The sequence below is a fragment of the Lepidothrix coronata genome, unplaced genomic scaffold, assembly GCF_001604755.1.
Source record: "Lepidothrix coronata isolate B3197 unplaced genomic scaffold, Lepidothrix_coronata-1.0 Scaffold209, whole genome shotgun sequence".
In the NCBI taxonomy this organism is placed as follows: Eukaryota; Metazoa; Chordata; class Aves; order Passeriformes; family Pipridae; genus Lepidothrix; species Lepidothrix coronata.
Window position 1 is genome coordinate 1,267,298 of NW_016690389.1, and position 21,597 is coordinate 1,288,894.

A 21,597-nucleotide genomic window follows, 5' to 3' on the forward strand; every position below is an offset into this window, starting at 1 on the left:
AATGACTTGTAGACACAGAAGCCAATTTTATATCAACACATGAATTTTTTTACAAGTCAGAAGTTTTCAAGTAATTCCAAATTTCTTTAAGTTCGGAGATTCAGTTAAAAGATTCTTATTTACCTCTTGGATAACCTCAGTCAAACATCCAAAATCACCCCCATTTCCTCATAGAAAATACATGGGAGTGATGGGAGTGGAGTAATCCCTGAAACTGCCCTTAAAACTCTTACACTGCAGAACTGCTGAAGTGCATGCAGTTACATGCTTCACCTCACTCCACCTCTTCACTACATACAGATTAGAACTAAAGATGAGAACCTGACAGAGATGTGTAAAGACATGAGTATTTTTATACTCAAGAACAGTTGTTCTTATGAGAAAAATATTAGACTTACATTTAGTATTTCAAACAGCTTTTTCTTTTTAGATGGTTCTTCTACCCACAAGATAATTTGGCGGACATTGGAACATGGCAGATTCTTCTCTCCAATCGTTATTCTTACAAAATTGTGCAGAAGCTGATTTGCCAAGTGTTCAATGCCCACTGGAATCGTGGCTGACACCAGTATGGTTTGATGGTCCTGTGAGATGTCTTCCAAAATATCCAACACTTGCTGCTGGAAACCCATTTTTAACATGGTATCCACCTAAGTGAAAAATATCAATTTGTACCAGAGTTTTCCATGAAGAGCAGGACCCTAAACTTGAATTGACAAAAGAACCATAATGTGTTTGATGCAGCAGTATTTACAGTCAGAAGAAAAGGTGAGAAAATTAAAAACAAATGATTCACACTGGTCTAACAGTATTACCCTGTCAGGTATCTAAGTCTTTTACAGCCCATAGAAGAGGAGTTGTTCAAATACATTTCAAATTGTATTAAAAAAATAAAATTTTCTCTTAAGAAATGTATTTTATCTTTATAACAAACACAGTATGTTTAATCAGTTAGACCAGCCACTCACACTGGCTCTTCAAGGAAATACACCTCTGATAAATAAAAACTTACTTCATCCACCACTACAATTTTTATGCCATGCAGTTGAACAGAACTTTGCTTTAAAATCTCAAGAAGCCTTCCAGGCGTTGCTATTATAACCTATTAAAACAAACAAACAAACAAACAAACAAACAAACAAACAAACAAACAAAAATAACCCAGGAGTTAGAAATTCAATGAAAGAACAGATGACTTTCCTAGAAAAACTATGAAGTTACAGCACAGAGATAACAAGGGCTATAATTAGTGAAACTACTTGCCTTCAAATAAGTCATAAAACTTGTAAAGATAACTTAAATTATAGAGGCTCAAAAGGAAATGGACCTTTTAGAACTCTAATGAACGTGTCTAAATTACAAGCAATATAATCTGCATGAAAAACAAACTACTTTTTGCTGTAAATTACAACTCCTTGTCTAATAAAATAGTATATTTTAGTCTTCGAAAGCAGCAATATAACCCATGAAACTTTTTAAAACAAACAAACAAAAAAAGTTTAATCAGAAGTCAAAATGTTTTTAAAAATTGTATTACTGTAAAATTTTCAAGAGCTAACAAACATTTCAGTAGTTTAGACTTGGAAAAAACACATCCTTGTGTGCTCATACATGTCAACAATAACATTTTTCTTTTGTGTGAATGTCATGAAAACCTAACTCCCCACTCCAAGTCCTTACCTTAACACTTTGCTTGAGCCGGTGAAGCTGTGGAGGCAGCGGCAAACCTCCTACCAGGAGAACTGTTCTCATGTTTGGTAAACCAGCCATCAGTTCCTTAGCTTGTCTCTCTATCTGAATTGCCAACTCCCTTGTTGGTGCCAAAATAAGGGCAGATGGAGTTTCTGTCTAGAAAGAGGGGGGAAAATCTAATGAACATGGGAGTGCTCTATTATTTTGAGAAAAAGCTTTCAAAATTAAATCTCCCAACATAATATTTTACATTAAAACCAAAAATTATTTTAAACAACAAAATAAAATTATTTCTTGACATATACATGAACTTTAGTGCCCTGAAGATGAAGAACGGGAAAGATCATGTACAGAGGTATTATTCCTTGACACTCCAATTTTGTGCACATTATTATAAACATACAACTGTCTTGCAGACTTTAATGATAATCAGACAGAGGAAGTACTGGATTGCAATACACCTGTTCTTACATGTTCTTACATAATGCTTTTATTCTTAAAACTAATGCTAGAGTACTTCAGAGATTAAAAGAGTTGCTTAAATAATCTCTCTTCATTTGTAGAAGTTTATGCACTCGTTTGTGAGTGTATACATGTATTTGAAAAGGTATCTAACCAGTGCGAAACAACAACTAGAATCAGGTCCAGAATGTTCAAATATGTTCTTATAAATAAAACCACCAAAGAAAAAGCAATACTGAGCCACACACAAGGTACTCAATACTATTTGCCATTACTTCTTGGCATACATTCATGTCCTTATGAAGCAAAAACTTTCTTAATTGCTTTTTCCCACAGAATCAAAGGGGTGACTGGGTAACTAGAGGAATTCAGAAATTATATTGCCCCAAATTCCTGTAGTTATTTGATGGCCAACCAAATATATTCCAAGAGAAATTACTCTTTGAAATCATGCAAACGTCAACAAATCTCTTTCAGCCTTCTGGCATATCAAGATAAGAGGAACAACTTCTTGCAGAAGGCTGGAATTACTTTCACTTTCTATTTTAAGTCATTTAGGAAGTGTACCACAGAATTTAATTACCTTTCTTAAAAAGGAGCAACTCTACACTTGGTAATATTAATAGTTGCTTTATCTCCTGACCAAAGTGAAAAATCATTCAAAATCATTAAAATTAATCAGCAACTCTGCCCACCCCCAAGAACCAACATTCCATTGATCAAAAGTAAAATAAATCATTGAATGTTAATTAAAATCACCACAGTCACATTTTCCTTCACATTGGGAATCCAAAAGACAAGGTTGCAAACCACACTCAAAACATACAAAGTTCCATTACCTCATTCAAAACCTTCATAATAACAGGGAGTAGGAAGGCTGCTGTTTTTCCAGAGCCCGTGTCTGCACTAGCCACAATATCCCGCCCCATTAGTCCAACAGGGATCATTTGCATTTGGATGGGAGTTGGGACTTCATAGCCAGAATTCTTCAAATTATGGTTTAAAGTTTCAGGAAAACCACAGTGTTCAAACTCTACAATAGGTCTTGGAACTTGCTGGCCCTGGACAGCAATACCCAGCTGCAGCTTAAGGTTCTCAACCTGCTCATCTCGCAAACCTAAAATAAAGGAATGATCTTTGTAGAAATAAGGTGCATGAGGCAGGTGAGCTTCTGCTTCAGAGTTTGTGAGTTGATAAGATGTCAGCTGTTCTTCCTTTGCTTGAGTTTGTAGAAGGTGTTTGGCTTTACATTCCAAACTACAAACATCTTCATCTGTTTTATCGCAGATATACTCTCCATAGCGACCGCACACCACACACACAGGCTCTCCGGGTTCTGCCCAACGCTGGGATTTGCTGAAGGATTTTACAGGTTCTTCCAAAGGGTTGTCTTCATCAGTATTTTGGCTGTCCTTTCCCGACGTTGTATTAGCAGCATCAAGGACTCCAGCTACAGGTTCTGTGTGTTCTTGTACAATTTCATTCAAACTGCACACTGAAGGAGAAGTTTCTGTTCTAACTGACTTACAGTCTTGGAACTCGGTGGTGTCCTCTAGCAAAGGTCCTCCAGAAGACAGTTTATTTTTCTTAGCTGTACAGCTTTTGTCCTCATCAGCAGTCCTCTTGACTTTAACAGATCTTGGTAAAAACATGCTTCAGTACACTAGAAGGCAAACGGTTACAGTTGTTAGAAACTAGCGCTATTGAGAAAGGTACATATACTGTTACCACAAAAAAAAGTCCAGCAAATATTTGCAAACCCAGGAACGAACTCTCACTCCCTGAAAAGATCTAGAAACTGCCTTATTTAAAAATTATCTTGGTATCACAATGTTCATGCAATGTCAAGTAGTATTTCAAAATAACAGTGGAAGCATGGAACAGTACAGAGATCCATCTACAGGTAGTTTTCACTATTAGACCTTTGCAGCTGAGTAAAAACTTTGGTTTTGACAGCATGGAAATTTATCTATTTAGAGAGTCAGTCATATTTAAATCCTTGGAGAGTTGTTTCTAGGACAAAACTATGGAAGCAAGCATTGTTCTAAACTATAAATAAAAAAATAATAATAAATTTTGGAAAATATGTCAAATTCAGTATAGGACCCACTCAAGACCACTCCTTTTGTTGTCCTTTTCAAAGACCACTCAAATTTAAAAGGTTGCACACTTTTGCGATGTTTGGAGTCCAGATCTGTTTGCTCGAGGTGTCCAAAAAAGAGCAAAGACCTACATGATTAATTTGCCAAATCTCTACTGTAAAACAAGGAAGACAAATCAAGAGTCCATAATGAACCATAACTTTTATATTCTGAAACCTTCAGTAGTTGACTCTGAAAGCGTCAGATAGTCACACTAATCGTTTGCTACCGTACAATCACTAAATAAAGTAAACAAACCCACCAATTTTATTCTGAATAAATGGGTACTGTGTATACCAGTCTCTGAGAACTTCTTCTTACATTAGTTTTCTAAAACCCCACAAAGCTATCTCTGTGTTTACACCCAGCTGTGTTTGTGTAACTCGGAGCCGTCCAGCGGCTGAGGCAGCGGGGCCGGCCTAGAGCTCGGCGGGCAGACCGCGGGGGCCCGGCGAACGCTGCTCCCCCTCGCTACCGGACCAGAAGCCAAATCTCACCACTTAATTTTTCGAGCCTAATGAGGATTTTCCACAACAAAACTCTTCGCAAGCTCAGCAGCCTCCCAGGCAAGGGGAGCGCTCAAGCAGAGTGCCGGGCTGACGGACGGGCTGCTCGGGAGGGACCCGCGGGAACCCCGGACAGCCTCTCGCCGCCTCCCCCAGCCCCGCTCTCCGGCAACGGCCACGCACCCCACGGGACAACACTGCGGCGCAGAGCCTTTTCTGCCCCCCAGCCGCCCCCGCCGCCCTGCCCGCGCCCGGGCCCCGGCGCTGCAGGCGAGGCCCAGGCCCGGCCCCCCTCGCCTCACGCACCGATGCCAGCCGCCCGCGGGGCCGCGCCGCCTCCCGCACAAAATGGCGGCGGCCGCGCAGGGCCGCTCCCGCCCACAGGCTGAGGCGGGGAGAGGCGGGTTCCCGGCTCCGGCGTTCCCGGCTCCCCGCTGCCGAGAGCCTCCCTGCTCGGCCGGGGAGGGCCGAAGCTGTCCCGGAGCTGCTAAGCTCGGCTTGGATTGGGGTCTGAAGGCGCGGTTTTTGTCCACCAAAACCGGATTCGTCACCCAGTGTAAAACAAGCCCAATAATTAGTAACTCGAGAGAGACATCGGTTATTTCAGAGTTGCGCAAGCCTGAGTGCTCGGTGTTATTACACAAATCGAGCACACCAACTATCAGTACATTTTACTATTTAAACATTTTAGCAAACAAAGGAATTAGTGCCCATTTGCTACAAGTTACATTGTTATCCTATTAATTAGTATTCTATGATTCCCTCGCTTCTCATGCTAATTAGTCCACATGCCCAGTCTTTCTCTTCTTTTGGGTAGGTGGGTTTCTCGGGTCAGTGGTCTCTGAGTTGGTGGTCACAATTTGCCCCTGCCAGAATTAACCATTTAACCGGTTGGAGCAGATTCAGCACAGTTGCTGAGTTGTCTTTATTAGTTTCTTCCTTATCATGGGAGTACTGCCAAACGTCCTTGTGACCTGTAAATTCTGCACTCTTTGTGTCCACTATCAGAGGACATCCTTCTTCCCAAGCTTTGCTAACCTCCCCCTAGGTCTTTGATCACTGGAGCATGCCTAGACCTAACCCTTAACAAGGCAATTCTACCAACAAGTTATTTGTCTTTCTAACACCTGGACATCACTTAGAGCTTTCTTGTTAGCTGTTATCTGTTTCACTGACTAAATCTCCCTTCTTGTTGATTAGCCTTGAAAGTATACAAAGATCAAACAGCAAAGAACATCCTTAGGAAAATTTTACATATTCCACATTTTGCAACAGGGTGCTGCCCCTCTGGCTCTGCAGGGGGGGCACGTCCAGCACTCCAACAGTTACAGCCCGAGTTGCCAGATGCTACAGACAAACACATTTGCACACGAGGAAAACATTCCTGCTGCACATGACAGAGCCACAAGGTATGGGAGAGAAATGCCCCACCTGCTTGGAAGGGCACAGTGAGATAGCTGTTCACATACTGCAAATTGAGTAGGTTATTACTTTCAACAATAAATAAGCATATTTACACTACTTCACATGGCATGAGAACACAAGAATTTATGACATTTCACTGCAGGGCACAAAACACTTTCACACTGATGGACAACCTGTCCTTTGCAAGACAGCCCGGGTGTGACCACTGCCCCAGGCAAACCCAAGTTCCTGGAAGAGAGTAGGAGGACTTGGATGTGTGTCCACTCAGAAAGGCTGATGGCTTATCTGCTCGGCCATTGTGAACAGGGTAGCCACTTCCACTCCCTCACTTTTCAAGGGCTCATGTCACCACAGGGAGGTCAGTCAACCTGTCCCAGGTACTCCCTTCCAACACCAAGACCTGTCATAGGTGATGTCGCTGTGTCTGTACAGGCCCTGGTTTTGAGCACATGCAGCAAGACCAGAGTATTCCTAAAGTAAAAGAATACCCTATGACCATAAATGATTTGGTGCATGGCAAAGATATCCTGCTGGGAGTTCTCTGGGTTGATGTACTCCCAGGCACTCTAGATACCCTAAACCAGATTTTATCTTACCTCCCTCCCTCTCCTCCAACATTGATCCCATTAGCCTGAAAGCATCCCCATTGACGCAGAGTTCCATTTCTGCTTCATTACTTTTGTTGGTGACTACAACCATCACCATTTCCGACTAAAGAGAAAATCCATAAATCCTAACAGCCCCTTTGGAAGCACTGTTTAATAGCAGTCCAGAGGGACAGTCAGGGAGCCAGCAGGACGGGGGTTAAAACACAGGCACAAAGCTGGGGGCTTTCAAACAGCCGTCTTTAGCGTTCTATAATATTCAAGTCCAGTCACACGTGAAACATGGTCTATCTTAAAGTATCCTGGAAATCTCTGTATTGGATTGCTACCACAGTAGCAATACAAAGTTAGTGCAAATAAAGGGGGTTTGGTCTCTCTGGGATTATTAATTAACTGGTAGAATTGGAAGAGACTATTGAACTTCTGGAAAGATTAAGTGGGCATTTGTAGACCGAAAAACTATTGGGCACCTTTCACCCATACTGCATACATTCCTGTTAAAATCCCCACCTTTCTCTGATTCAGCCTCTGTCATTCCCTTTTGTTTGCACTGACTTTCTTTTCTTCATTTTCCCTCCCTAACATAAGTGAATTTCCTTTTCTTACTTCCATTTTTACAAGGTCATTTCCTGGAATTCAAAACATCATTTGCTAAACAAAGACCAGTATTTCAACAATATTCAATATGATATGAGATGCTTCATACTCTATGGAGTTCATACACCAAAATGCAAATATCCCATATGTATCAGCTTTTTCTGTTTTTTTTTTTTTAGTGTATAACAGCAGTCAGAAAAAAACAAAGTCATTTGGCAGGAAACACTGGGAAAGGTATATAGAACATTACTGCATATACTGTATCCACCTATATGGATGCTCCTTGTAATTCCCCATCACTCAGTCCCTGAGAAGGACTACAGTATTGCTTGAAATTAAGTTTTAGGAAAGGACTCTATGGGTATTAAGAGGCATGAAAGGGCTTCCATGCAAGAGACAACTATGTAAACTCGATCTGAAAAAGAGATGACTGAGGAACAGGTAACAGTAGATCTCCTGTACCTTGAGTGGCTCATAAAGGATGGACAGCTGATCGTTCATTCTTCCAACAAAAATTGTAACATGCTTTATAATAAGTGCTCACAACTGAAAAGGAGCGCAAGCTTCCACAGAATGCAGTAGGTTATTCTTTATTTACAGGGAGAAGATAATCAGTATAGATGTAACAAAACCTCTTCTGGAACAGATACTGTACTTTGTGAGCTCACTAAATAATTTTTTTTTTCCTGGAATAAAGCATAAATGTTCTATTTCAGTTACTTACCCATTTTTTTCAGAATGATGAAATATGTAAGAGTAAGAGATAGCCTTGGTGAATTTAATTCCCATCCTCTCAGCTCTTGATGCTGCTAATCAGATCTGAGGTGAATGACATTTTAATAAGATTTCTGAATTCCAATTTTTGTAACCTTCAGAGTTCACAAAATGTCCCAGACAAGATGCTCTCAGATATGCTACAAAGGCTCTGTCTTGGTATTCTTCCTTCTAAACACTAGTTAGTTCAAGCATTGACTGAATAAAGGTGGGGCTACATCCTGTTAGAAAACCATTAATAATTATCATCAGTCAGTCAGTCAGTCATGGCTGGGCTTCGCGAACGAAGATTTGGGAAGGGCTCTACCCACATTTGTCCCAGGCGCATTGGTGGCTAAAAAGGCCAATACGAGATAGCATTAATAATTATAGACAGTAACTTTTGTACATTCTGGACAATTTATCTGGGAGTGTCATAATGGAAAATCTTAAGGTCTCCAGGGCAGCAAGGTAGCGTTTGTATTTTGTATGATCACATTGTTATTTAATTGAGTTGGTAAAACACCAAGAATGTACAATATTCTCATCTTGCCTACGCTGCACGTGTTCTAGTACAATAGCTGCCCAGGAAAGTATCACGTACTGTTATTAGAAACCCCTGCACAAATATAGTCCTTATATAATTAACACGTCTCTTCACAGTAAATTCTAAAGTAAATATTAGGAGCTACAGAAATGTAACACACACAACCCCACATGTACAAAAGGACATATATTGTGACACAGATTTACTACATAAATATATAGCCACAGATTATTTCAACGCTATGCAAATTTTTATTAGAATATTAAAGATAACAACTATTAATTAAAAGTCAAAAGAAATAATGAAAACAATAACTCAAGCGAAAATTATTAATAGTTAAGTATCCCACTTTTTGGTCTATTTTAAATGATATCAAGAATATTTTTCTATATTCACTCATGGTTTCTATATTAAATATACAGAAACCAAACGTGGCAACTGGATTCCTGCCCTCAGTTTAAAATCAAGTGCTTTGCCCTGTAACATCTAATAGCCATTCTTTAGAAGCATGAACCAACCTTTCCCATCACTTCCAAATAATAAATAATTCAGTAAAATAAAACTGGATTAAAGCAGGAGGCTCAAATCCCTCTACTCGCAGGCACACTAAATCCATAAGAAACAGGCATTCTGCATACTAATTCCGAGAGAGTGTCCCAAGCATTTCCAAGAGCTGCCTGACTGTACCACACACCTCAGCTCTCCACAGCAACACTGCCCAGAGTGACCCCATCAATTCAAACCTGTACCAGAATACAACCTCCAGGCACCTCTCCACCAATCTGGCAGGAAAGGTCTTCTTGAGTTCCACACAGGGATTTGATTGGCACATAAGTACATCCCAAAGGGTAACTGTCCAAAACATTTTAGTACACAGCATTTTAATTTTCCTTTTGTAGCCAAAATATCCTCATGTGATGTCTGATTTTTCCACTTGGAGTGAGCTCCCAGTGTATGCAAAACTACTGAGAATGGACTCTAATTTGAGTCCAATCAGCACTTCGTGCAGCACTCCCTCAAGTGGCAAGTGCCAGGAGTGACAGATCTGACAATTAAAACATGTCTAAAATCACATCAAGAGGAATAGCTTTGGGTTTTCTTTATGCTATTAATTATTTTAAATATCTCAACACATATCCTGTGTAACATTATTCTACAGCAAGGAATTACAGAGCTTTAGTGCTGTTTTATAACCTTATAATGGATGAAGAGCATTAAGTTTATGAAGATGTCAATTAAAGAATAAAAAAATTATTCTCTGGGTTCGTTTAGGTTTTTTTAAGTGTGCCACAATACATGTTATTGGAGTTAACAACACATCCACTGCTTGAGTGAAAGTGAGGGGGAATGTCTTTCCATTCAGAAGGCATGGAAGTCCAAGCATGTTTATGTGGGGATTGGTCCATGTCTGCTCCATCTGATGCTATGAAACAAAATATTTTTCTGTTTCTTCAATGTTTGGGGATTTTGAAGCCACTCAGCATATTTTTAGGTAGGTAGTCAACTGCAGCTCTAACCCAAAGCATATTTAATGAATAGTTGATTGAAGGAACTAGTGAGTCAATGACACCACTGGTTTCTGAATTACAGCTTTAAAGGAACCACACAGGAAAAATCCAGATAATCTAAAACCAAATAATGGTGGCTAACCATTAACTAGTCAATTTTGCTAATATTCATACAAAATGGCCTGCTTTAGTACAGCTATTGCACACAGTATACTTATTCTGAGGCCCAGTTTTTCTAATTTTGCTTAATTGTTTGAAGAGCCACATTCTAAGGAAACATTGGTCAATATTAGTCTCTGCAGAAATCTGTGGTAAAATCAGAATTTAAAAAAATAATCTAATTAAATCTGAATTTTTAAAGCATATGACTGAATTGGTTTAAAAAAGAACTCCAAAAAACACCCCAACAAGCAAACAACAGCAGTCCTGCCCTGAAGCTCCAGCATTAAATGCCACTAGTCCATAGGGAAATAACTGTATAGGGCAATTCATGAAAAAATTATGAACATAATTAATGTATGTGATTTTATGCTCAAATACTGCATATAATATTTACTTTGAAAACTGATGGACTCCCTAATTCAATATCATCATACTCTTAGCACAGCTATAAAAACTACAGTGAATACAGTTACCAACTTCTTTGTGCAAGATACAGACCAGCTCTTTGCAGTTAAAAGGAATGATTTTAGGGTATGACAACCATTTAAACATATTCAAACTTACATATCTCTGTCGGGTGTCTGAGACTTAGAGAACAAGAATTTGATCAAAAGATTGCAAAGACAATTGACAAATTCCAGAGACTTCAGTAAGCAGCAAACTGTAACCCAGAGAATTCAGGTGGAAATTAACAGGATTAAATGATCTTGAAATATAACATAATTAGAATTAAGAATTAAAAATTAAAAATTCTCTCCTTTCATGTTAATCTCATTTTCTTTCTGAGAGGGTATAAAACATTGTATTTGGAAAGCTGCTTACCAGTTTGCCACTTTGATTTGTGTTCCAGTTAATAAGGCTGTTTGGAGGCAAGAGAGATTGGTATCTATTCTAAAAGTAAGATAACACTCACACAACATGCACTTACTGAAATTAAACCCTTTCCCCCCCTACTTTGGGGTCTCAGACAAAAGGATGGGAGAGGAAAAACAGAAATTCCACAAGAGACAACAGGAACCATCAGGTTCCAGCTTGCCAGATGACCAGTGTCCAATGTGTATTGCCACCTGCCCATCAATAAGCTCTCTTTCAAATTGTATCACTTTTTAAGAGATTAAGACCTTTCTAATTAATCAGCAAGTATAATAAATATAACAGGTACATTGCATTCATATTACAGGGAGAGAGGTGAAAGAAGAAGAGTTATAATCCACTAATGTGACAGATTGAAGGAAAAATTTATATCATAAGCCCTTTGAGTAAATGGATAATAAATTTCCCTTTCCACCAGGAAAGCTTCTGTCAGCACTGCTAGTTTTGACAGCAGAAACTACTGTAAGAAAGGCCTGGAAAACATGCAAGAGAGCTGCTACAAACTAGACTTTTTATCAGTTGTCTTGTTAAAATTTATTCCAATATTAACCATTAGGTTTAACCTTCATGCTTCCTCACATTAGATTTGGTCCCCCTTCTGTATTTGCATGAAATCTTAAAATTGTCCTAGTTGAATCCCTCACACAAAAATTATTAAAGGAAGGGTGTGGAAAGGGTGTAACTTCACCTACAAAAAGTCAACTCACTGCTGCCAGAGCAGATGCCAAGTTCAGGGTGTCCCTGCTACCAGTGACTGCCAGCTGTGACTTGCCTTTGGAGGGCACGGGCAGCCTTTACCAAGCAGAGGATGCCCCCAGAAAGCTCCTGCACTTTCTACCAGTGGTGGGCTCGGTGGCTACACAGCTCCAGGATTCCTTGAGGTCAGCCTTTACCACTGCTCTCAGTGACTGTTTCTGTTGGGCTCCAGCCTACAGATTTTTTAAGTTCTCAAAGGTCACTCTTTGAGCATTCATTGCAGTCTTAATAGTGTAAATAAAAAAATACACCTTGTGGATATTTTCTCCTACAGGCTCATCCTGCAGGTCTCCGATATTAATTTCACAGACCTGGGTTGTAGTTGGCACTGACTTCACTAGCACAGAACTTTGTCACGTGCTAAAAAAAGGCACTGTACATGACTGCTAAGCAAAACAGAGGATACCAGTTTGTTTGTTTTGGGACTTAGTTTACCAAAACAAGTTACACCTGCAATTAAAATTGTTTCCAAAAGGATTGTAATTCAATATAAATACATGGTCAACATGTAGGCCATTTATCCATGACTTTTTTTAATAGAAAAGTATACCAGATGGTTTTCATTTCCAAAGGCAAAACACTTCTTTTAATTGCATGCTTAAGGCTCACAGACCCCTAAAGTTAAACCAACAGATTTGTCCTTCTGAAATTTAGTTACTTTTCTAAACTTTGTTTGCTGTGAGAACATGCAGACAATGCATTAGCTCAGCTTGATAAAGCACAATAGCTATTAAAAAACAAAAGCAAGCCTCAAAAATGCAACATATCTCTCACTACCACTCTTGAATGACTGCTCCCCATGCTGTTTATTAGGAAGATTCAAAGATGCCAGTAACCTTACAGCTGGTGACTATAAGAACACAGGGAAACAAGCAGAAATAATGAATGCCTCCTTGTTAAGTCATGTTGTTTGTGCTGTTCCAAGAGAGATCTGCCAAGAACTTTCCATGCAAACCTTATTTTTCTGGGATCTGTAACTTGGCTGCAAAAAAATCCATCATGATAATACTCACTTCAAAAGAATTTAGATTAGAAGTTTTAAAATACATTTTCACATTTTGGTATAAATTCAATTTACACTAAATAAACAGTTTATCACTTCATGTATTTTTTAGTTGCTTTATTGCAAGAAAACCTCTGGTTAGCAAGTTTGCACCCCAGATCATTATATGTTTTCTAACTCTTGGGTATTAAATAAGTCTGAAGTATTGCAGCGTGAAAGGAAACTTTGTGCTGTATGGTCAAGCTTTCAGGGATGTGTATTTTCTTTTTAAGGAAGACTGTATGAAATTCATATGAAGCACTCATGGGATTCTATCTGCCAAACAATTCAGTGGAATAAATCTATGCTAATTCTTAATACAACTCAGCTGACCTGAGTGTAAGGCCAGATTGTGAAAAAGACTGACTTCAACACACTGTTCTCACAAAATATAAGCCTAGAATTTCATGTGAAATTATGTCAGTTTGGGTTTGTTTTGTTTTTAAACAAATGATTTAGAGCTTTGAGTCATGCAAAAGTCCAATTTCAATTTACCCGTTTCTTTTTTGGCTCATGACCCACTAGGAGAAGGTCATTTTGTACAGTTCCTGGCCAAAGCAATATTCTTTCCTGTGGCAACTAGCAAGATATATAGAAATTAGATTTCAGGCACAAAACAGGTTGCAGCCCAAGCTGAGGAAGCTCTCTGTCAGGTAATAGCCTGGTGTCACAAAACAAGAAGGCTATGATAGTTTCCCAAGTGGACAAAGGTGGTGGCTTAGGCTTACAAGTATAAGGAATAAATCTCCCAGCAATTTAAAACTATAGGAGATAATAAAAACATATAAATATTATCAATATCAATAAATTATAAACTGTTCTGAATATACATGGTGAAATAATGTCCAAAGAAACACTAGAAGGAACAGGACAGAAAACAACATGAGACAGAGTAGCTTAAAAAGGTTTCTGCTCATTTTCTTGGCTATCTTGGGGTTTCCCTCCTAGAGCACCTTATTCCCCAGAATATTTATACTTACCTCGCGGTTCAAGACAAATTAAAATTAAGTAATTCTATGAAACCACAGTTCCCTGAGATTATTTGCAATTCAGCTAACATGCTGGGTATATAAGGATATTACCATTCTTGAGGAGTTTGCATGAACTGGAGCAAGTCATCATACTCAGATTCTCATTCTGCTCAGCTCCAGAGTAAACTAAAGCTGCAGGGGAACAGTTCCCCTTGACATTACCAAGGTAAATACTTGAAAAATAGAGCACACACAGGTAGCCAGAGAAGAGACAAGCAAGAACAAAGAGCTCCTACTACATCAGTGGAACATGGAGCAAAAAGGCAAAGTAGCCAAAAGGCTTCTGCATTACTGACACTGTCTGCTCTGCAAGGAGCCACAAAGGGAGGCAGTGGTTACAAGAGGGTGTTGGCCCTGGGAAGCATGACATGTCTTTCTTTAATCATTGAAAGAGCCAGCAGATGCACAGAGCATCTCCATTCAGATGGCTCTTAATCTTCTGTCGATACACAGGAAACCTGCTCTCTAGCAGCACTGAGGATATTTCTGTGGCACTGGACTCTCTTAAATAATGAAATCAGAGCAACGTAATCAATCAATTTGGACATTTCTACTCTTTGTGCCAACAAGTGGAACCATGGCTGCTCCCTGCCCAGGTGGGACAGCAGAGATAACACTGTGCATTAACAGAGCCATGTATATTATAGAGCATGAATACCATATGAAGACAAAATAACCAGAGAGACTTATCAACCTTTTGTAGTTAATTTCTCTTTTGAAACTTTCTAGAAAAAAGAAATCACCCAGGCTTTTTTCTTCAAATACAAATAAACTGCATGACACCTTTAATCCAGAAACCCAATTATATATACACCTACATTTAATTATGTCTGTAGCACCAGTAATTTCAAAAGGGAACAACACATAGGATTAACCTAAACTTAAAAAAAAATCCTTCTTGGAGCCAAATATATACACATACACACAAACACACATTTGGTTTAAGGCAACTATTAAAATAATTGTTGCTCTTTCCATGTTTCTAATATATATTGAAATTGGGGAGTATTTAAATCAAATTGTTCTATACACAGCTTAAACATCTCATACATTTTTCTATCTTGAACATAAATTAAGTTATGCTGAAAGATAATTAAATGTAACACAGTTCTATACACTCAGGTTGTGATGACCTTACCATAATCGAAATCTCCAACATCCTCAAGGATAACTGTATAAATGGTTAAAATAAAAATCTTTAATATACGCTTTCAACACCTATTTTTTAAAGTTACCAGCTATGTACACCTGCTCCCTAAAGAAATAAAAAAATTCCTCAAAAACTTACAATTTCTCAGTAATTTAAGGGAAATGGAAACTGCTTAAAAAACCAGTGACATTTTGGAGCATGATGTTTCAAAGAAGACATATATAAAAACCCCCACTGTCATTGGGCAGTTTGCTGTTCTATTCCCTTGTTCACTCCTCCTCATACATATTCACTACCACGCCTTCCAAAAAAAAAATTTCACTGCAATGAAATGATACCAGAAATGCAGTGTTCAAACACAGTGTTTACCCCTGGTCTCATTCAGACACACATGAGCTTCAGTGAAAACTGGAAACAGGGCCAAAACATGGGAAACTGAAGTCTATTCATGCTCTGCTAATAAACCATGTATATGCTCAAAACAAATGAGCTTTTATGAATGTTCAGATCTTTCTTCACATGTAGAAGCCGCATAAAAAAAGCCAGTCAGAGCATGAAAAAGTGCACAATTTTGTACTGACTCTCAGTCAGACTCAGTGAAAAAGCCCTAGTAACTGATTTAAACTTCTTATACGTGAATGCACAGTTTGAAAACTAAAGTCATGTCCATTTTCCTCTGAAGTTGGCTGCAGATAAAGCATTATCTGACAACTACCATAATGGTAATAAATATGGTGGTTTAGTTTTGTACAAAGTTTATAATAAAACATATCAGTTATAGCAGGGTATTTGTTTTCTTCACAGACAACCTGGCAACAGCGGAGCGTCAAGAAGGAGAAAGCCTTGGAATTACAGAGTATAGCACAGCACATGTGGGAAGAAAGCTCATCTAAAATCTCCTAGAACAAGAGCAATTCCAGGAGATGGGAAGAACACAAAAGTAGCCAATGTGAAAACCAGATTAAAAAAATTAAAAGTAAATTTAAAAATCTGAGGAAAGAAGGCACCAAAGTAACCAGAGAAAAAGACAAAACAAATCAACCAGTCCTGAGCGTTGAGGGGGATGAGAGGTTTTGCCTCTCACAGACCACAGATCTATTGTCTGATTGGTGACCCAGCAGAATTGGGAGGGAAGATGTAGATTCCCACCCCCTCACCACCTTCACAGAGCTACATTAGGCCAAAGCCAAGCTGAGGAAATGAAACCAGTAGCATCCAAGTATTAAGAGAAGTGACAGTTAGGTACCGCATTTGACTCACATCGGGAAGTTTCTGGTTGTGCAGATTTCAGTAGCAGTAAATGAGTTAAAGTAGGTATCACTCCACCTTTTTCCTTTTTTAACTGTATCGAAAATCACTGACAATTCAAGTAAAATGTCAGACAAACCTTTATTTTCCCTTTGACTCATGACTCTACTAGAATCTGTAAAGTTGTTAAGCTGTTTTATTCCCTTTTAAATGCCTCAGCACTTTCTGATTACAAATTATTAGAACAATCTGAAAGACAGTAATTATGTAACTGTTCTGGTACTTTTGTATCATCCTGAAACAGGAAGAACATACTCCCTTCCAAAATCATGCTCTGAGAAAATTCCTAGCTTGCAGAAACTACATACATGCATGTCAGTAATAATGCCAAAGAAGTTTAATAATTCAAACAATCACTCACTTGATTATCATAGAATGGCCTTGGTCGGACGGGACCTTAAAGGTCATCTAGCTGTAAGAAAAAGAGCTTTGAAGAGCTGCCAGTTCTGGTCAGCTCCTTTGTCCCTAAGGACAGTTTCCCAGGGGATCTCATTCACCAACTCCTTAAACAACTGGAAGTTCATTCTTTCAAAGTTCAGGGTCCTGACTTAGCTCCTCACCAGGCTTATGCTCCTTGAGATCACAAACTTCACCAGGGAGTGGTCGCTACCCAGGCTGCCACCAATCTTAACCTCTCTAATGAGCTCCTCTGCATTGGTGAGCACCAGGTCTAGTAATCCTCTTCTAGCTGGTTCACCTAATACCTGGACCAGGAAATTGTCCCCCTACGCACTCCATGAGTCTCCTGGACTGCTTACAACCAGCTGGATTGTGATTGAAAAATATAATTTCTTAACTCTCGCAGTTTTACCACTGCTTATAAAGAAGTATATTTAATAAAAGGTCTTAAGTTTAAGAGGCTGGAATATCAGTAACTCCATTTCACAAGTCATCTCTAGGCTGGAATAACCTCACAGAATGACTTATAGATTGCCTGTTCAACCTCACACACGCAATATAAACCTGCTGAAGTCAACAAGCTTGTTCCTTAAGGTTCACATTGGGACGTGACTGGTTCTTGGGCCGTATGTTGACAGTCTGACAGCACCACATTGAGTTGTACATGCTGCCTCTTTGCCAGAGGTTACAGACCACAGGGTGTATCCCTCCCCTCAGCCAAAACCATTTCTATCATGACTGATATTCTCTAAGCTAAGGCAAACAGATGGGATCATCTTAATTAGGCAAATTTGATAACAGCAATTAAAGACAATATGCCCACGGTGTTATTTCAAGTCTGTTTCCAACATTGAGCATTGAAGCATTACCCAACTGAATAGTTGCTGTGAGCTGCTGTGTTTGTGGATTTGCCCTAATAGCACCAGCTAATCTGAAATGGGAATGTGTTTACTACCCTTCACATGCAGCCTGATAAACTGGCTGTTCACTAGCACCGAGTCTGTCTACAGACAGTGCCATTGCAAAAACAGTAATGGTATTGCTAATTTAAAACATTTTACTCTACCTTTATCATCAAGTATTGTGAAGGTAGAAACTATACATGAAATGTTATTCCAGTTTGAACACTTTATTATCTAGCACTAGCCTGAATTTAGTCTACTGCTTTCTGCTCTACACATATCCTCTTCGGAAGCTAAGTGAATCCTAAACCAAGTGAAAAAAATTGTATGAAATTGTTAGTCAGGACTCATTCCGCTATCTCCCAAGCTTATAACTATTAGCAACAACTGCCATCCACACCATTATTCACAACTTAATGGTCATATTTGTTCCTGTTGTCTGATGCTGACTACAGGCGTGGTACACCCACTGCATAGATGACCAGACACATGACAGTGAAGAATCAGGCCTATGATGCAATCACGGGATAAAACTAGTTAAATGGGTTTCTAATTTGGGGTAGAGGGAGGGGAAAGGAAGTGAGAAATAAGGTAAAAAAAAAAAAATCTGTGAGCTGATTGTTTTAGTTCTCAATACTTTGTCTTTCCACTTGGAATTAACATTAAAGTATTAAATACTCTGCAGCAGAAAGATTGTGTACAGAAAAGATTATCACTATTTAAACTTTAAGATGGATAAACAGGAGCAGAAAGGCATGACTCCTCACTCAGTTTTCCTGTTTATTTACCCTGAGCAATTAGAGCAAATTTTAATAATTTTCCATGTTGGCTGTTGATATCTTTGATAATGCAATAAGCAAGATGACACTTTGGCATGTCTGCAAAAGTAGAAGAACTGGCACAAGAACTCCAGAAGCTAGTGGTGATGTCTTCTTTTTCACTTATTAGATTTTATATTCATGCATTCACTTCTAAGAGCACTAAGCAAATGAAAAGCCACTTTGATTGCAGTTACCACAAGACAGCATTTTTAGATTTTGTTTTGTGACTCTGAACAGGTTTCATTGGCACAAATGCTGCACCCACAACAATGTCTGCATTTTAGATTAGACTGTAGCAATGTCTATATACGTACCTACCCATAATTGTACCTATTGCCATTTCTGAGATGCATTCTCTGAAACAGTATTCACTTTTTCCTTTTTTTAACTGAGAAGGGACTCATGACTGCGAGAATTTTTGAAGATCAGACTTTGCTTCAGGTAAGCCTCACTAGTCCCAGTACTATGTATACTATAGTATATAGTATATATAGTACTATATGTACTACAGTACATATGTATTTGTGATGTTTTGCAAGTGCATAGGAACAGATTATAAATACAAGAGTACTTTAAATATAACTGATGATTTCTTATTTGGATTATGCCACATTTCTTTTAGAAATCTGTTTCTGCAAGTTTCATATAATTTTATAGGGACTAGTTTGTAATCTTTTGATCTCTTAAAGTGGATCCTATCTCCATCACAACTAAATAATAGCCTTATAGTTTTCCTAAGCATGTTTTCCTGTATGTTGATCTAATTTTTAGGCATTTTCTTAGTCATACAAGAAACAAACTAGTTGGGATCTGGAGTATATTTTTTTTTCCATAGCTCTAATCATTTGAGGGTTTAAAGCTTATAAATTTCAGATGTTTGTTGTTAAATATGCAGGAAGAATTAATAAAGTTTTCTAGTGGCAGTATAAAAAAGTAGTCAAAATAACATTAAATTTCTAATATACTTCCAAAGTATGTGTAAAAAATAATTCAGGAAAATGTGCAAATGTAGCTCTTACTTTAGTTGTTGAAAGCTAAGCATGTACTTTCTGAATAGAGAAAGTCACACCTGTATGTTAATTTGCTATTGTTATTACTATTTCTGCTGCAGAGGATCTGGGAATTTCAGTCTTACGCCTGCTAAAGCAAGGATTTCTCAACTTTCCTCCTCCCCTCCCTTCTGCTGAATACTGCCCACAGCAGCTCCTAGTTTTGTAGCTCGCTATGTAGCACTTATGAGTGGTATGCATGACAGTTTGGGAATCCCATCCCAGAGAGCATATGGCGAGATACTCGGCAATAATTTCTTCAAATGTTGACCTCCACAACCCTTTCATTTACTCATTACTAATAAATATAGATACATGTCAGTAAATCTTGCTTCATATTCATGATGTTTGTCTCACTGTGCACATGAAGTGCTAGAAGCACACATAGCTACACAGCAATGGAAGAATCTCTGTCCAGATCAATTCACAGTTCAATTGAAACGTGAAGAAATAACAGTCTGGCCAGAATATTATTTGAGACCTTACAATGTCATGCTAAGACTGTGTCTAAATATTCTTTTCCAGACTCAGGGGAGCAACAGAAAACCTCAAAATCAACCAACCTCAGGCCGCTGCCCTCCACTACAAGAGGTTGGGAAAACACTCACTGAATTACCATAAGGGAAGGAGGGCAAGTCAGCTAATAATTACTGTAAATCAGGAGTGGTCCTTAAGCGATTCAAGAAAGCTCAACCAGATTAAAGGGGGAAAAAAAAAAGTACAAAAAGAAATTATTAATTTCTGGCCAGATCAGCTTCTTGAACTGGCTCACCACAGAGCTGCTAGAGCACCGAGGCTGGCGGGGAAGGAGGGCACACTTCGACACTGCACCAGCCTATACAAACAATATATACATATTGTATATACAGTATATACAATAACTATATACACAATAACCTACAGTAACTATTTGTTTCCAAAACTCGGAGATGTACCACCCGCTGGCGCTCCGGTCACCCGGTGACACAGTGCCCGTGCCGAGGGATGCAGCGCCTCCCGCCAGCCTTCCCTCACCAACACGGCCGCACCCTCAGACCTGCACTTCAAAGCCAACCCATCCAGTTCTGTTTGAGTCAGTAATCACCCAGTTACTGCTCCTGCCGTGACTAATACTTCTCTCCACGCGGCCCCTGTTAAGGTGATTCTGTACTTCCAACAACAGCCCAGCTACTTGTGGGCACGACAGCAGATGGTCTCTAGGGCAAATCGCTACTCCTGCCTGCTATTACAGTGATTACGTGACCAAGCCCTGAACCATTTTAAGGCTTTGTCATTTTTCTACCCGAGCATTTTTAAAGTTATTTATAGACGCGATTTAAAATAGGAGGGACGAACGCCCAGGGGGGGGATGCTGAGCCCGCCTCCCCGGCAGCGCTCTGTGCTCCGGCCACCGCCACTCGGTCCGCCGGGGCTCCCCCGCAGCCGGGCGGCTCCTCAGCCCCCTCACACCCAGGACACGCCGGGGCTGATCCGATCCTGTCCGACGCCACCGCCGAGGGCCCGTCCGGCCCCGCCGTGGAGAGCGGCGACGCCGGAGCGGCCCAGGGACACCGCCCTTTCCCACCGCCGGGCACCGCCGGCGCCCCCTGACCGCGGGAAACACTCCGCCCTCTCCCGCCGCCGCCGCCGCCGCCGGGGTAAGGCCGGGCAGGGCCGAGCCTAAGCCCGAGTCTGAGCCTGCCCGCGCTCCCGCGGCCGCCCCACCCGAGGCCAGACCCACCTCGCGCGCCCCCGCCTGCCGCGGCGCCGGAGCCCCCGTGGGCTGGGGGCGGCCCCGGGCCCGCCCCGCCCGGCCGGGGAGGCGGTGGCGGCACATGCGCAGCCGCGCTCCGCCCGTCCAGTGCGGCAGCCGCGGGTGTGGAGCCGCA

At 40.0% G+C, this 21,597-nt stretch overlaps 1 protein-coding gene across 4 annotated transcripts in view; it reads right to left on the minus strand.

Moving 5' to 3' along the window:
- Positions 1-21,510, minus strand: part of DDX59 (DEAD-box helicase 59) — a 23,817-nt gene extending 2,307 nt beyond the window's left edge. The window contains exons 1-5 of one of the 4 annotated variants that reach the window (XM_017832958.1): positions 21,450-21,510; positions 2,994-3,817; positions 1,681-1,848; positions 1,013-1,102; positions 399-650 (exon numbers count right to left, since the gene is read on the minus strand). In XM_017832958.1, the coding sequence (XP_017688447.1) occupies positions 399-650; positions 1,013-1,102; positions 1,681-1,848; positions 2,994-3,806 (1,323 nt within the window). In that variant the 5' untranslated portion in view covers positions 3,807-3,817; positions 21,450-21,510. Of the gene's footprint in view, positions 1-398; positions 651-1,012; positions 1,103-1,680; positions 1,849-2,993; positions 3,818-4,792; positions 4,967-5,107; positions 5,175-21,449 lie in introns of those variants that run through there. The other 3 variants (XM_017832954.1, XM_017832957.1, XM_017832955.1) reach the window with 3 other exon arrangements.
- Positions 21,511-21,597: the final 87 nt, after the last annotated feature.